This window comes from Barbatula barbatula (genome assembly GCF_947034865.1).
Source record: "Barbatula barbatula genome assembly, chromosome: 14".
Classification (NCBI taxonomy): Eukaryota; Metazoa; Chordata; class Actinopteri; order Cypriniformes; family Nemacheilidae; genus Barbatula; species Barbatula barbatula.
In genome coordinates this window covers 6,224,963-6,241,824 of record NC_136777.1, presented here as the reverse complement: position 1 = coordinate 6,241,824, position 16,862 = coordinate 6,224,963, and the positions used below count along the sequence as shown (strand labels likewise).

Genomic DNA, 16,862 nt, shown 5'->3' with positions numbered 1-16,862 from the left:
GGCAAGCGAGATGAAAAACAAACGCTTCCTCTACCCTTCCAATGAACTTCTGGCTTTTTTAGTATTTTTTTAGTAATTCTCCTTTAATCTTCCCTTTGATCTTTTCATATACTTCCAGTATAAGTACCAGATGACGGAAGTCTTGTCATTCTTAAATGTGTTTTGATACTTCCTCATGAAACCTTTTCTTGCCCCCCCCCCTTACCTTTATAAACCAAAGAAATTGTGACAGTATTACAATGCTAAACTTGTACGGCACACCTAACCTTCCTGTGTATATCTGATTGTCACTCTTGAGAAAAGAGGAGCGTCCTTATCTGGTCACGAGAAGGGGTTTCTCCAGCAGGTCCTTGACCCTGAGCCACCTGTCGCATTATCACCCATCTGAAATACGCCATCAAATGCTCGGCCGCTTCCAGTCGCATCTGCTTAAACTCACGGTGCCGGACCTACGCACAGACCACACAGCTCTGATAGAAAACACGCAGCCCAGGCGTTTGGCGCTCAATGGCGTTCATTTAGAAATACAGTGATAGCACGGTTTCCAATTCAAATATCTATTCAATACGAATGTCTGGTTTTAGAGTGTTCTTGACCTTCAGGTTCTATGTCTCAGTTGGCTCTCATCTGAATGACAGTGTTTTGTAGCATTCTGTGCTTTGGAGTGCTTCTTTTCAAAGTATTCTTTAATTCGCATACTCATGTTGCTTTTCTCTTTTGTTTTCTCTACAGCGAACTCGTCTCTGCTCGGGGGAGGAGGTGGTAAGTGTCTTGTCTTTTACAATATGTTCATTGTGATGTTATTTCTGAGTATGTGAGATATTTTGTGGATTCTTTAGGCTTTGTTTGTTTATTTGTGAAGACTTTCCTTTCCCAGTTAGGTTTGTGTTTGAATTAAAGGTGTTCATCCAAAAATATAATTCCGTCATGATTTGTGTGAAGCAAACAGTGAATTTCTACAGAATATTTTTGAAATGTTTTTCACATGTAATGAAAGTAAATGAGGACTAGTAAAGTTCAAGCTCCAAAATCTCTTGATGAAATTAAAATAAATATATTTAAAATGAAATATAATCCCTATTTTTTGGGGGGTGAATAAAGGAAGACTTTTTTATCTGACAGCATCACATCCAAAGCACGTTTACATCCACAGCAGATTAAATCAGATGTGTCCATCCATGTCTGGTGTTGCCCATGTGGGCGGTTGTTCCGTCTGATAGAACAACACTTCTCAGCTCCTCATTTGAAAACCTTTCCGAACACTTTGACATGATTGAAGTAATTACCCAGAAAGCACGAGACCCGACATAAGAACAGGAAAATTGTCGTGAATGGGGGGGTGAATCAACCCAATTACAGCTGGAATTCTTCTTTAAAGAACACCTCACTTTTCTAAGGAATCCAGTTAGTCCCCAGATAATGAATGTAGGTCAGTGATTTGCCCCTTCGCACGATACATTGTTTATCCATCTGTGCCATGGTGTCAGGGAGGGTCCCGCTCGCCTGCCACATCTCAGGAGCCAACCGTACTTGATTGGGTCCCTCGTGAGGAAGCGATTAGCACTCGTGATACACTATCTGTCTCGCATCACACTCTCCCTAGTATGGCTCTTATGTTATCTGATGTGTGTTAAAAAGCCCCCGACCCACCCCCCCTCCTGGTGTCGCCCGCTCAGAATAGACCCTTATCAGCCACTGTGACTGATCTCCCTGATTGGAGAAGTGGCAAAGAAGAAAAAAAGTGTCCAGATTAGGGGCAGAGGTTGCACGTCTGTGACAAAACTACTTACTAGAGCACTTGTCAGTGAATCAGTGTGTGACCCCAGCAATGTGAGTCACTGCTGTGGTCCCGCGCTTTATGTGGCCCCCTGATGTACGATATCATGCCTCTTTATTGATTTGTCACGATGCGAAACGTCTTGAGGGCAATTTGGTTTCTTCATTAGTTTAACGTAATTGGTTTTTGATATTAGTGTGCGTGTTCAGCTGGTGAACGAAGTCTTGGAGCTTCTTTTCAAGGTGCAATTAGACAGTCGAATTGATTAACAAAGATAAGTGACCAATGAAACATTTACATTGTTGTTACAAAAGTCAATAGGTGAGATACAAGATGGGACCTAATATACTATGTGTAGATCAATGGTGTAGCTGGAGAGGAGCTTTCCTGCTGAGTTTAGATCCATCCCTGCTCCATCACACCCACGTGTAATTGTGATAACATCGATTAGCTGGTTCAGGTGTGTTTGAATAGGGTTGGAGTTAAACTATGAAAGAAATACGCTCTCCGGGAGCAGGATTGGCTTCCCCTGGTTTATAAGCCTTCATGGAAGCCCATGGATCCCCATGCATATATTCATGTAGGTCAACGAGAATTGCATTAATTGAAAAAACAGTGTGCTGTGAAATCCTTGAGAATTATACGTAGACAAAAACATCGCCGCATCATTTTGTGTGTTGTGGAATATGTGCATGCTGTAGCTTTAATGCGGCCGACGCTCTTTTCTACCTGTAAAACATCTGTGGAAATGCCTGTCTGCAGTATTGCATCTGGGATTGTTATTTTTTCAAGTGCGTTAGCTCACAAACAGAGCTTGCATCCTTGATAAAAAGGCAGCTCCAGAGGGAGTTTAATCAAAGCCCATATCAAGAGCATTGTCTTCCCTAATTGCCATCCCCCTGATGCCAGCGCTAGAAAACCAATTAACCCGTAACTTATAAGACATTTGGTTAAGTTTCACAAAAAATATGAAGGGAAGTTTGGCATCACAAGAAAACAAACAAGTTAAACTTAAAAAATAGCAATGAGCAGCCCCAGTACACAAAGGGGCAGAGTACAAAGTTAACACGTACCAAACACCAAATTCAAGTAGAAATTGGCTTTTGCATGGGCAGTGAAAAGAAAAGAGGGAAACTATAATTTTTGATGTGCGTTTTATATTAATTTCTCATAACGTGACATTCTCACTTAAGGGAACATGAGGGATTTGAATTGGGTGTCTTAAAAAGGGAAAATGTTAAAGTCTTGAGGACACTACATGTGTTCCTTAGCAAAAATACAGTTGCCAAGCCAGAAATACAAGTGCCAGGGTGGTGGAAGTTATTTTGGACGCTGCTTATGTAAAAGCATGGACTGTAATCCTTTGACAATAATTGTACAACCAAATAAGCACTACTCATTTTATGACTGGCATGAGGAAAAACTGATCTCGGATAGCAGAACTTCTTTGATTTTACTTGGGAACTTCAGACAAAGGCAGCATTTTCCTCTTCCCCTCTTTTTAAATCCCCTCAAGACAATGCTCTCTCTCATCTCTTTCTGTGTCTTAAAATATATCTTGTGTGTCCTGGGTGGCTTTATCTCTCTTGACCCAACAATATCAACAACCGGGCGTCAGCTACACAAACATGTTTTCTTTTCTCCTGCCTTGCAATCGTTTATCGAGGTGAAGACCCCCATCTGTGGCAGGTCTTAAAAAAGACAAGACTTTCTCTTATCTCTGGAAGACTTGTTTTCTAATGACTCGAGGTGTGGCAGAAAAGCGGACTGTAATGTAAACAGAAGAGAAAGTTTCTACTGTAAGGCTTTGAACTGGGTGGAGCGCAAGGTCATGGACGTTTCATTGAAATTTCTAAAGTGTTTTGACAGTTCAGGCATTCCACCCACTCTTGACTCTCACAGGGGTTCATAAGTGTTATTGGTGGTTTCCTGTTGTCTCACAATAAACTCAAAATCAAAAGCATAAAATAGTTAGCAAATCACGTACTTCGATTCCATTGCATGTGTACTTGCGTAAATGTCCACTTAAAGTGATAGTTCAAGCAAAATGTTTGATTCAGTCATGATTTATTGACCCTCTTATCATTTCAAACCTGTATGACTTTCTTTTTTCTGCAGAGCACTAAAGAAGATATTGTGAAGAAAGTTGGTAACCGAACATAAGTGGCGCTGCTGTTCGTTTACCTACTTTCTTCAAAATATCTTCTTTTGTGAGTAAATGATGACAGAATTTTCATTTTTTGGGTGAAATATCACTTTAATTTTAAATTTACACTTGAGTCTTGTACCTCCTTTATCTAAATTTCATCCAAAGTGTCCATAAACAAGCAAGAGCATCTTTCTAATTTTAATTATGAATTTCAATCAAATTATAATTGGGATGTCTACAAAACGTGCCGGCTTAGATATTGAACACGATTAACAGTGGGTTATGCGTGGGGTACAATATGTTGTTGTCAGGTTGACTCCAAGCCTCCTACACAACTGATTAATATAACTTTATTTGTTTCATATCAAACAAAGCGGCTTTAAGCTCTGATTATATAAACCGTGTTACCGGTTGTTTAGCTGACTGGATGTTGCTAGAGTTCAGTCGGTGTAAATTGTCTTTCCTGATTTTTCTCAGACGTCCTGTTTTATAGGCAGGTTTTCAGTGTAGAACATTTTACTTTTGTTAAAGTAGCTTCAGTAGCATAAAGAACTTTGATGTTTTTATCCAGAAGGGAAATTGGCTCATTAACATACTGACTATAATGATTCCACCTGTTTAGCACTGGGGTTTAAATAGACCACCCAGACTAATCACAGCTTTTTGGATGCGGTTTTCATTCCTGTGGGAAGGTTGTGGTGGTTATTCTAATGAAACGCATTGAAACACTGTCAGTCAGACACAAGCACTTGCTTCAGATAACTCGAATGCACGCGGACAGGTCATAGGTTAAACCCAGGTAGACTTTGCCTATAAGAAAATTTAAAAGTCTGTATATATTTATTTTTTTAAGTTGCACGAACGTCATTGGGCGTTCCAGAATCTCCTTGCTGGAATAAGGTCATGTCATGTTGTGGACTTGAATTATGTCTTCATCTTCTGAGTTGTGGAGCAGGAGGTCGCCTGACCTTACAGAAAGCAATTAAGAGTGCATGTTTTGCCAGCATCATCCGTTAGCCCGCAGGCATTAATCGCAGGCATTTTGTTGAGTGAATGCGACTCCATCGAAAGAACACGAGCATTAGGTTCTTTAAATTGCTTTTCACACTTTAAAGCTAGCTAAAGCTAACACTTGCACCAGATTTGAGTATGCACATTCTTTATATGTATCTTTGTCGTGGATGTTTATGTGTCTTGTACGTTTTCAAAACATACAGGTTGTTCATGGAGGACTGTGTCTAGATAGTAGAAAAAAATACGATGGTAGTCAAAAGTTCCCCAGAACTGTTCGCTTTCCTACATTCTTCTAAATATCTTCTTTTGTGTTCAATAGAACAAAGATATTTATGAAGCAATGTTTCCTACTATGGTAGTCCATTTTGGCCAAGAACTGTTTTGTTTCAAGCATACTTTAAAATATCTTTCTCTGTGTTCATCTGAACAAAGACATTTAAACAGATTTCATACAACTTGTGGGTGAATAAATGATGACAGAATTTCAATTTTTTGATGAACCGTTCCTTTAATCTCACCAGCTATTTCCTGCATATCGGATCCACACATGCACAAAAACAGGTTTTATCCTGGTTTTTCTACACGTGTTTCACCACCCATGCCTTGATTGTCCTTTCAAAGTGCCGACTAATACATTGTCCAGTAGATGGCTTATAAATCATCAATGCTTACAAACGATTTCACAGGCTCACCTGCCGCAAGGCAGCTCTCGTTCGTGTTGCGCTCGCAAGTGTTGCAACAAAAGCATCACACCTGCCACTTAAGCGGCGACCACATCCATCTCCCAATTAAAGCCTGAAATGATGCAAAAACCCCTTTGTCCCAACCCTTACCAAAACATCCTTCACATGCAGTCGTCAAAAGGTGAACGGCAGCGTGTGGATACAACTAATGGATCTCAACGAGGCCATTTTACTGTTTGATAGAGATACTCGGTAGAGAAGCATACAAATACATATTCTTTTAGAGGGGAGGGTTTTACCCATAACCCCTTGCTATGTGCTTGTTAACGGGTTTTTTGTAGATGGGAGCCTGAAATAGGCTCTCCTATCACACTCTGGCCCGATCAGCAGTGATGGATGGACTAATTGATGGGAAATTACCACATTTTAGCTTTTGGGCTACTTCCGATCATCCCTGTTGTATTTGGATCGCGGTGTGTTATGGTGTCATGGACGAGGCAGATTGTTAGCGGACTATTTTTTTAGGACCATCTTTGAGATTTTGTTGAGGACCCAAAAGGGCTGGAGATGTATAGGCAGACATTAAGTGGCCATGCTTCAGGCTATATTTCAATTTGGCATGTAATGACGAAACATCAGGGAGGCCACCCTTAAGTTTTTGTTATCTAGATTGTTTATTTGTGCTTTCTAAGACATATAAAGAATATGTCAAACACTAGGATACATCGCATTCTTTATTATTACAATTTCACAACTAGAAAAATAATAGTTATTAAATGTCGAAGCAATGCAAATGGTAGTATGACAAAAATGATACAAATGGTAAACAAATCCGAGCTTGACTACACTCAGAAAAAATCAGTCAAAATTGGGCACAATATACTGTATTAATATGAAGGATATTTCCGTATTCATTTTTTTGTTTTACCTGTATTTTACATTTTGCTCTGCATTAAACTGCATTGTAGCATTAATGGAAATGTCCTTAAACAAAGGAAAATGTACTGGTAATTTTCTGCCAGAAGTCATTCGTTGTATTTTTTTCGTCAAGGAGGCGTAAATGACAGATTTACGGAGGTGTTAGACAAGGTAACAGTTCTACTGTCACATGCCGGTTAAAGTGTGTGCATTCTGCCACTGATGCTGTGCTCGGTGTTCACATTACTAGAACTGATAAATCATTCATCTGTGTCAACACACATAAATCTCCCCGCTGCCTGTCGCCATCGGCAACCATATCATTAGTTAGTCAATGGCATCATTTGGGCTCAGGCTCTGTACACAGTCAATTTATGGTAAAAGTTAAATCACTCGTACTAGTGCTGTCCACACATGTTTATCTAGCTATCTACATGAGAACACGTCTGTTGTTTTCTACATTTTCCTTTACACAATGCAAGATTTCGTTTTTTTATATATATTATCCCTTATACTTCCAAATCTAGGTACTCGGATGTCTCCAAAGGAGTTTTTGTTACTTCTAAAGGACTATTTTTGTCGCCAGACTCCTCAGTCACACAATTGCATTACTCCAGAGCCATATCATTTAGGAAAACATGGGGGACTTATAACACCCACTACTGTCTGCTTACAAATGAAGCTTTATTAGATTGCACAGTTATCTCATAACAGTTGCATTTTCTGTGGATGATGTACAGTATTTAGCTTTCAGCCAGCCACAAGAACAGACACTCCATGGCATTCCAGCGTAGCTTATATCTTCCACTGAACAGCTGAACAAACTCCTTCACTGAAGCTTTTACATTCCCATGGGAATTACCCTGTTGGGACTTTGTAACGGGTTTCCCTTCGCACATTTTAACAGTAAACAACCGTGATCTCAGGAAATCATGATCCTTGTAATGATGTGTGTGGAAGGCCTGAGTCATTTGTTTGATGTGCACCAACAGTATACGCTGTTTTTTTCTTTGCTTGTCCAATGTTTGTTTCTCATCTCGTATTTTTCATTTTATGATGTTTGCACATACAAGCCCTCTTAACGCTGAGGATTTTAGGTTTAAAATTAGTTTCTACAATGTGAACCTCTGGTGTACTATTGAACTATTGAGCTACAGTGGCTTTCATTGCATCACCAGTGGGAGGAGAGATCCTCCGGGGAATGTCTACCTCCAGTTTGAACCGTGACAACATATAATTTAAGGAGGAGATGCACTACTTCAGGTAGCAAATTCCAAGGCCAGTATGTGAGGCAGAAGTTTTACAGTGTCATCACATACAGCTTTGAGTAATTTACGTAAAGAGCAGTGGTTTATCTTCTCTCAATGACACATCTCTGCTCTCCAGTTTAGAAGCAGCAGGCACACCGCACCTCCCTTTTCATCTTTCTGGGTCAATCGGTGAGATTTCAGATAAAGCTGAACATTCCTTTTCTAAATGTCACTTTAAATTTGCCTCTCGAAACCCCCCATGTTTGGCGCTGTGGTTCGTAAGCCTAGCTAGTCTTGCCCAGTGGGTGTCATCCTTGTTTTAGGCGCATGAGTTGTCCTGTCGGTTTGGTCATTGGTCAATTTTTGCATCCTTTAGCCCTGGGTGGGGACAAAATTCATTCTGACTGTTTTAGGTGCAGCAAGCTACGGCCCCTACTTGAGCACCATAGTCTCACCAACACATCACTTCGTAGACCTATAGCGTGCTAGTCACCCACAATCCTTGAACACTGGTTTGATCTGTCAAATCGATGGCCGCTGTTAATATTCACAGAAAAATGAGCTTTTTCGAGACAAAGCCTATCAGAACGAATCATATTTCTTTCCGGAAAGCGATATTCTAAGTGTTTTTCAAACATTTAAATTCTTTTGAATTCTTGAGGTATTCAATACCTTACCTTTAGACCATCACATATATTTTCATTGGTTTTATGTTATTATTTAAATGTTCACCTGGAATGAATTTGACACTGAGAAGATAAAATGGCCGCTGGTGGATAATAGATGGCTAAATAGATAAGCTAGATCTGATATACTCTGAGCATTTGTGCGATCTTTATCGCAGAGACGAACATTAGTATGTCTGGTGTGCACAGCATTAACTCAAGCATGGGATTAAATAGATTTGGGGCATAAAACGATTAGGTTCAGTGCTACTAGCTTTTAATGGGCTAGAGTTAGCCACAGAGCCATGGAGTTTGAATGGGGAGTTTGAACAGATATGTTTGACATGTACAGATTTAAATTGTTTTAGTATTTGTAATGTATTTTTTTAATTTAAAATGAAATATATTAAAGACAATTCTCAAGTGAAGATGAAGTTATCAGCTCGGGTAGGATGAGATCTGAGCAAAGGTATCTTTAATATTTATATGAAAGATAACATAAGCATTCACTGACACACTACAAAATGAAACTTTTGTCATACTTTTTTACTCTCATGTCATTCAAAACCTGTATTTGACTCTTTTTTTTTTCTGTGGAACACACAAGAAGATATTTTGTGAAATGTTTCAGTGGTTTTGTGTCAATACAATGAAAGTCAATTGGGGCTAATGGTGAGGGTTGCCGATGTTTGCCGATGTTTTCAAAATATATTTTTTGGGGGTTTTGCAGAGGAAAGTCAAACCAGTTTGGAATGACATGAAGGTGAGTAAATGATGAAAGAATTTTCATTTTTGGTTGAACTGACCCTTAAAATTGCCAACGTCCGTTCTTTCAGATGTCAAAATTGCCTGAAAAAAGCAATGACTTTCTAGAACAAAACCCAAAGAGACGCATTATCCAAGACCCTTGGTATTTACATACACTGACTCACAATAGTAAAAGCGCATCTTTTCTCTAAATAGAAAAACTCTACAGCATCAGTTACCCCTGTGTTTATGTCATGATCTTTGCAGGAAACAAAAAGTACAGAGGCTAACAATTTGAGATTAGGGCTTTTTTAGGTGTTGTGTAAATTAAGGCGCAGTGGGGTTGTGGGGGCAGTGTCATGCTACGTGACATCTCCTTGGCGCTTCCGATGAGCAGACACAGAGCAGGAGTCGTGACCTTTAGGCAAACCAAAACTGACTGTCAGCCTTTGGGTGTCTCTCAGGAGGCTATGCTAGTTAGCGCTATCTGTCAGGTTGTGCTCGCGCCAACAAATGCTGTGTTTCTTCCTAGAGATTGTGTTGGGGGGGAGACGCTCCAGAGATAAGCTGTCATCTGTTTTTTTTCTCTCTCCTTTGTTGCTGAAGCAAGTCAGGGCATCTTTCCTTCTAGATATTCAGCCAGTGAAGGCTATCCTAGAGAGTGGTGCATCTGTCTAGAGAATGTCACTCAAGCAATGCAGCGTCTGCTCCCCGGGGCAGAATGCATTCAGTCATGCCGTTAACCCCACGGTACCTCCAGCCCTCCTGTCTGGGGCCGACACGTTACACACAGGTACACGCACACACACCCGTGACTGTGTTTGTGTGTCTCTGAGGGATTAAGCTGAGCTGTGATGGGTTCTTTGAGCCACCTCAAGACTGTACCGAAATTCATTTTTAAACTAACCCTCCCAACCCTGTCATATATAGTCATATATTATGTTTATATATTTAAATTTACATTTATTCATTTGGCAGATGCTTTTATCCAAAGCGACTTACAAGTTGGTTATATATAATATGCGTATATATCCAACTTAATCTCTTTTCCATAACACACTTCATTATCACAGTATAATGTAAGTGGAGTACCGTGGGATAGCGTGGAGGATTGGGAAAGTAAGGTACAGGTGCTTCAAGAGACAGGAAGAGGAAGTGAGAAGAGTAGGAAAGCAAGACAGGAAGAGCTTGCAATGTAGGGGAGGAAGATTCTGTAGTGGGAAGCCCACAGTTGTGGATGTTATCTTAGGTACGGTGGAGAATAATGAGTTGGTGGGGGTAATCTATAGGACGGCAGTTTTAGGGAGGTGAAGGGATTTATGAGCCGAAGAAGAGATGTTTGTGTGAGAGAAATTTCCTTTTCACTATACTATATGCACCTTGTGGTACTTAATGACTCTTATCTCTCAGTATCTGTAAACAGTCCGCTATGTGAACTGTAAAATAGAGATAGACAAAGGAAGAGAGCAGAGTAAAATGTACACCATGTGTTATATTTATGTTTAATAACGCTTCTAAAGTGACTGTTTTCATTTGTCAGTCGCCAGCAAACCTTATCATTCAAACTGTAAAGGCCCTCGAATGGTGTCTGGGATCGAATAGCCAAGCAAAACACAAAGCCAATTACTCATGTTCCTAAGCGCAGAGAAATAAAATACATTTTGATAGTTTGTCTGATTGTCGAGAGAACAAAGCTGATATGAAAACTGGAGGAAAGATGAATTTAATATGAAGGAATAAAGATGGAGTTCTCTTTTTCTCCCTTTAGTCTACCAATTAACAACATATTCTGCAAACATTGTTGTTTCTCTTAATGAATAAAATTTTATTTCACACGTTTCCGAATGTCAACTAACTTGTCTGATTTATGTGCTGTTTTTTTGTTGACCCTGCGTCTTTTAATGGTTTGTGCAATTGCTAGTTGTTTTAATGTGTGAAACGTTGTTCGTTTTTAAAACGGTTTTGCACAACACAGCTGCAATTCCATACACTGCTGTGTAAATACGAGGTGGGCCGTCCCTGGCTCGGCCCTGCAACTAGCTTTCATCCCTACTGTGTGGCTAAATGAACTCCAGAGGTGGGCCACCATGCCTGTGTGAAATTTGCTCTCACACCTGGGTCCTTGGCAGGCCCCTGTGGACCGGAGACCCCAGCTGGAGACGGCTTAGGAAGGGATCAGAGTTTATGAGGTGGGCGGTATGGCCGCGGCAGTCTTAGTCCTGTGACAGAAGTGTCTCTCTGTATTTGTAGTGTGGACTTGTATGCGTTTACACAGCTCTGTAACCTTGAAAGCACGGGATCAACTCCTGCCGTCCCCTCGGTTTTGTTTGAAGTGCCCTGGTGTTTTTTTTCTTTTTGCCCTGAAACACTCTTCAAAGGGCCTTTAGCTGCGCCCCCTGATAGACTGCAGAGATGTTGTTTACACTGCGCAGAGTTTGAAGTCTGCGAGAGGCTGTGTGAGTGATTGTTTGCTCTCAGGTGATCCCGAAGGACCATGAGAAGGACATAACCAGTGAAAAAAGCATGTTGCGAAAGAGAGGACCAATACCTTTCTGTAAATAGGTAATAGCATATTTGATTATTTTTATGTAATTAATGATTTTGTCGTAGGAAAAAATAAAGATCATTAATTAAATTAAATCATTAAATCAGCATTTCTAGATGTATTGTGATGTATACTGTAGATGTATTGTAGTCATTCCAGTCCAGTGTCTGTTGAATTTCAACAAAATCAAACCTCAGGAGTAATAAAGTCATCCTAAAGCAATGTGAAAGGCTGACAGTATGACGAGACACATGAAAACTGTGGAAAAAACAACATTTTCCTAAATTCCTGTACAAATATAACTATTGTATTGCATAAAAGTGATTATGAACTTGTTTTCTTAGCAGTATTTGAGGTCAGAAATAATACAGAGCATCTTTTATGTTGTTTCTCTAGTTTTCATTATCTGCAAATAAATGCAAATATAAACTGTATTTTTATTTGAAATGTATCAGAAATATTTTTTTGTAGTTCACAGAATGAAACAATAATTATAAAATTATAATTTTACCATACGTATACAGAAAAACAGAAACAATTTAGAAAATAATGGTCTCTTTGTTTTTTCTGCAAATATATATATATATATATATATATATATATATATATATATATATATATATTATCATAAAATATTAATATTGTAGTTTTAATAAGAATATAAATAATATGAATCAATAATTGTTCATTTAATAGAAATGTATTAATATTAATTTCTCAATCATGTTGTGTCCCGTCACAGGTTTGCATTTATCTGCATTTTAAAATGGAGCTCATCCAATTAGAATTTCTAGTTTAAACTATTCTTATAATTTAGTAATTTCACACAGCAAGAGTGCTCAGTTTCAGAAAATATTTATTATAGCATTTAGTGCTATATTGGCACAACGAAACTGTAAATTTGTTCTGCCAAAGTGTTTGCAGCTTAGCTTTGTACAATGACAATAGTACAAAACAAATAATATTAACACAGTCTTTCACACTTAAACGTGTCTGTGAGTTTTGTTCTCATTCAGGACTGGTGTAGGTCTGTGTACTGCAGGGGGCCTGGAAGATACGGATGATTCCAAACTGCTGCATACTTGTTAATATTTTATTAACTGAGGGCTGATGAGAAAATAGCGATGACTGAAGACAATATTTCCCTCTCGTTTCTGGTCTGTCGGTGGTCACCTTATTTCCCTTTATTCTATAACTGAATACAGGTTATAGTAGTATTGGCGTCTATAAGATGCCTAAATGTAGAAAATAAGGGTAGTTGACAAATGTGTGGTATGGTGTGACGGCAAAAATGAAGAAAAAAAACTAACAATGAAGATAAATCTCTCTATATAAATAATAATTATCATATTAAAATATAATAATACACTTTGTTTCCAAAATATTTGCTGTCACATCACAGGACACCTGTATGGTATATTTGGTGACTACCCACAAACAGATTTGCGGCATGCACATTTGTATTTAATTCAAGTTGTAAACAAATATTCAAGAATAATTGCAAAAATGACCAGTAATTAACTAGTAAAGTATAGATTGGCATCCATTATGCTTTTAACCAAAGTTTCATTGGAAAAAACAAAGTTCTTTACAGGGTGTGTAACTTTAGTTTCCTTGTTTGTGTCGTTTCAAAGAATCGATAGCTTCAACTTGTTACGTCTGTCATAAAAGTGTGTTTTTCAACACACAGGGCAATGAAAGCTAGAACTCTCGGTTGGTGGCAGCTGAAATCTCCCAAGGTAAAACACCAATGATGTGATTGTCCCTTTGATCGCACAAAAAGCACATTACGCCCAAGTCTGCACCAGCGGAGAGCAGATGGCCATTAAAGTTGCCGTTTAATATTTTACAGCCATTTTTGTCATGAATGTGGCTTGAAGATTTACAAGAATTTTTATCGCCATCGTTTAGAATGCCAGGCATGCTGATCAGAACCATGCACAATGCAACAACAAGTAGAAGCAATGCTTCATAAATGCTTATCAGAATCAATCATCTTTTCTATAACTCTCTATACTCTGTCTCTCTTCGCCTGTTTCTGTCTGTGTGTGGATGTGATTAAGCCTGATAGTTAAAACCTTTGAACTAGGGTGAAATGTATAACATTGCCTATAATCTGTGTTAGATCAAGGCCGCAATAGTGGGAAGCAGGTCCCTGTGGTATCGTCTGGTTTATTTGGGAATAATACAAGTCTTTGTTTGGTTACTTTGTGCAAGAGGTCACGGCCAGTGTATTTAAGTGCAATTCACATGGAAAAATACAGACGTTTACAGCTGTGTGGAGTTACAGTAGCGAACACCGGCCCTGCGCTCTCAACGGATTACAATGTGCCGTTTCCGCATGTCTGCTTCAGACATCAAGCGGCGAATGTCACACCTCCATTCATGCGTGCTGCAAATACTTGTTAATCTTCATGTCAATCAACACAGGCGTGCAGGTCTAATTACACCGAGCTTGATTAGTCACGGGGAGCATTGCGGAAACGGTGAAAAACTTCCTCTAACTGACCACCTGGGAGCAGGAAAAGATGGAAAACATAACTCGAACCTAAAACATTCCAAATGTACTTGGATTATTTGAAAGGTAAATAAAATTGTATTTTGAGTGGGAAAAAATAATATGTTCAAACATCTCCACCAATGAATATTACAAAAGAGGAAACCTGACCTACTTTTTTACGATCAGCTGGCTCGCTATCTCTGGTAAGTTTTAATGCGTGGATGCGTAAGTCTAGTTTATCCTGTTATTCCACGATAGCTCTCGTGAAAATAGAAAATAAGCTATTGCCGACCTTTTCTTTGTGACCACATCTGTGGTTTAGTTAACAGTGTGTTGCCTAGGAAATATGGAGGTTTATTTCACCGAATGAATAGGGTTCGCATAGCTTTTGGATACGGGCCCAGTGTTGAGATTGTACCCGCAGATCCTCCAGATTTCCGCACGCCATCTCTGCGAGTATTATCTGTCAGAATGCCCTGTGGAGTTTGTGCTTTTCTTCCCCTTTTGTGACTTCACAGCGGAATAAAATCTAATATATCATGAGTCAATGGCCTATTGTAGTTTGTGCTTTCCTGCCCAGACGCATCTGTTGTTGATACATTTTATAGATTGGAATCCATCACCCAGCAAGCGTTGAATGAATTCACTCCTCTTCGGTGTCTGTCTTGTGCACACGCACGCTCTGCGACATCAGCGCGTTTGTTGTTAAAGGCCACGCCCCTCACCTTTGTATGTATAAACTGTGGTAGTTTAAAGTGCCCCAGGACTGTTTGAAACTCTTCAATTAAATTGTATTTTGTGTTTAACAGAACAGGCATTTATAAAGCTCCCCTACTATGATAGTCAATGGAGGCCCAGAACTGTTTGGTCCCAAGCATTCTTCCAAATATCTCATTAGAACAAAGACATTTATAGAGATCAGGAACAACCAAGTAAAATTCATTTTTGGGTGACTTTTTCTTTCACAAAGGTCAGAGGGTAGTGAATTGTGGAACAAAATGAGGTCAAAGTTCCTGACAGAGCAATTTGCAGTCCATTCTGTTTGGGGTCAGTCTTCACAATAGTGTCCTGCGGAGTGATCCGCAAAGTGGGTCTCTGTGGTACAGCGCTTTAAACGCGGTTTACTTCACTAGCAGGCGTCGTTAGGTCTAGTTAGTCTAATGAGTATTAATCAGCTCTCGCTGGTGCCCTTCACACCTGACTTACACCCAGCAAACTCAATTAAGGGAGGTGAAGAGCTCCATCATGTCACTGTGGGGGACGTGAGGTTCATTTAGCTAAGATTTATATCATATTGGGTCTGTAACATTTATAAGAGGTATTAAGTATTACCTGCTCATTAACTGCGTAAAGAATTTGTATGCTTCATCCACCTGCATCTGTTTGCTGGTGGATTTGCTGTTCTTGTGCATTTGTTTGTCCATCTGTTCATTCTGAGGCAAGTCAGCAGAACCGTTGAGATTCATGTCGGCTCTGCTTTTGAAGCAAAAATCATTAACTTTCATTAACACGCAGTACTTCTTTCATTTGTAATTTTATGTAAAAAGAGACCGGCGTTGTTACTGATTTTGGATGTATTCATGTACTTTTGGCACAGAAAGAAAATATTTCGGCATGGATCACTTTTTGTTTACTTATTAGAGGAATTATGGCAAGCAATTGTAACCATAATCTACAATAAAAATAGCCTTGTTTTCTGTCAGGGTGTTGTAAAGTGAAATCTAAAGTAATACTTTGATTATGCTAATTCCAAGTATAATTATATCAGAGAGTCTTAGACAAGCACAGGATTCCAATCAATTATTGTTGAATTCTCAAACTAAACAAAAACGAATCCAAAATGAGCACAGTGCAGCTTAGCAACCTTTTTCAAATATACCATAAATAAGATATGCTCAGACGAGCACACGTTTTACCGACACCCCGGGGAGAAGGCTATTAAATTCTAATTGTAAGGATGCTCCTCCGGTAGAAACAGAGAAGCTAAAGTTCTCATTAAATGATAAAAGAAAGAAGGCTCAATTTTACTCTGAGCAGATTTAGGATCAGCCACACAAATCTTGGCATTCTATGCTTAATAAATTGTGCTAAAATCAGGATTAAACAAGACACAATAGGTTGGTCTCCTAAGCAATACATTTCGTTGCACTGTACTTGTATGTGTGTAATGACAATAAATTGAATCAAATCAAATCAAAATCATGTGCATTGAAGTTTAGAAGTTGTGCCCTACCACACTCAATGGATAACCAACAGTGACAACAAAAACAACAACAGCAGTCTAAATAAAGTCAGCAAAAAGCAAAACAATAAGCCTTCAACACAGCGAGCATCATTTATTCATGCTGCAATGCTTGCTGGGAGCTTGCAAATCAGAAATACTGTTCAATCTGAAATATTTCGTTCTGTCAGGGCAACATTTGGCGAGAAATGTAGGTCTAACAATGTGTTTTATAAAGTCATTCATGTTTATCATATTATGTCATATTATGTTTATCTGTTTGCACGGTAATATTCATTTTTACAGTGTTGATCAGTGGTCCCCAAACTACGGCCCGCGGCCCTCTGATTAATGCCGGAGACATTTAAAAAAAACTATTTTTAATATACGGTT

General features: G+C 39.1%; 1 protein-coding gene across 3 annotated transcripts in view; it reads left to right on the top strand.

The window, feature by feature from the left end:
• macrod2 (mono-ADP ribosylhydrolase 2) overlaps nucleotides 1-16,862 on the top strand; it is a 436,267-nt gene that overhangs the window by 117,546 nt on the left and 301,859 nt on the right. For all 3 annotated transcript variants that reach the window (XM_079472325.1, XM_079472324.1, XM_079472323.1), the window contains one exon: nucleotides 733-762. In XM_079472325.1, coding sequence (XP_079328451.1) covers nucleotides 733-762 — 30 coding nt within the window. The remainder of the gene's footprint in view (nucleotides 1-732; nucleotides 763-16,862) is intronic.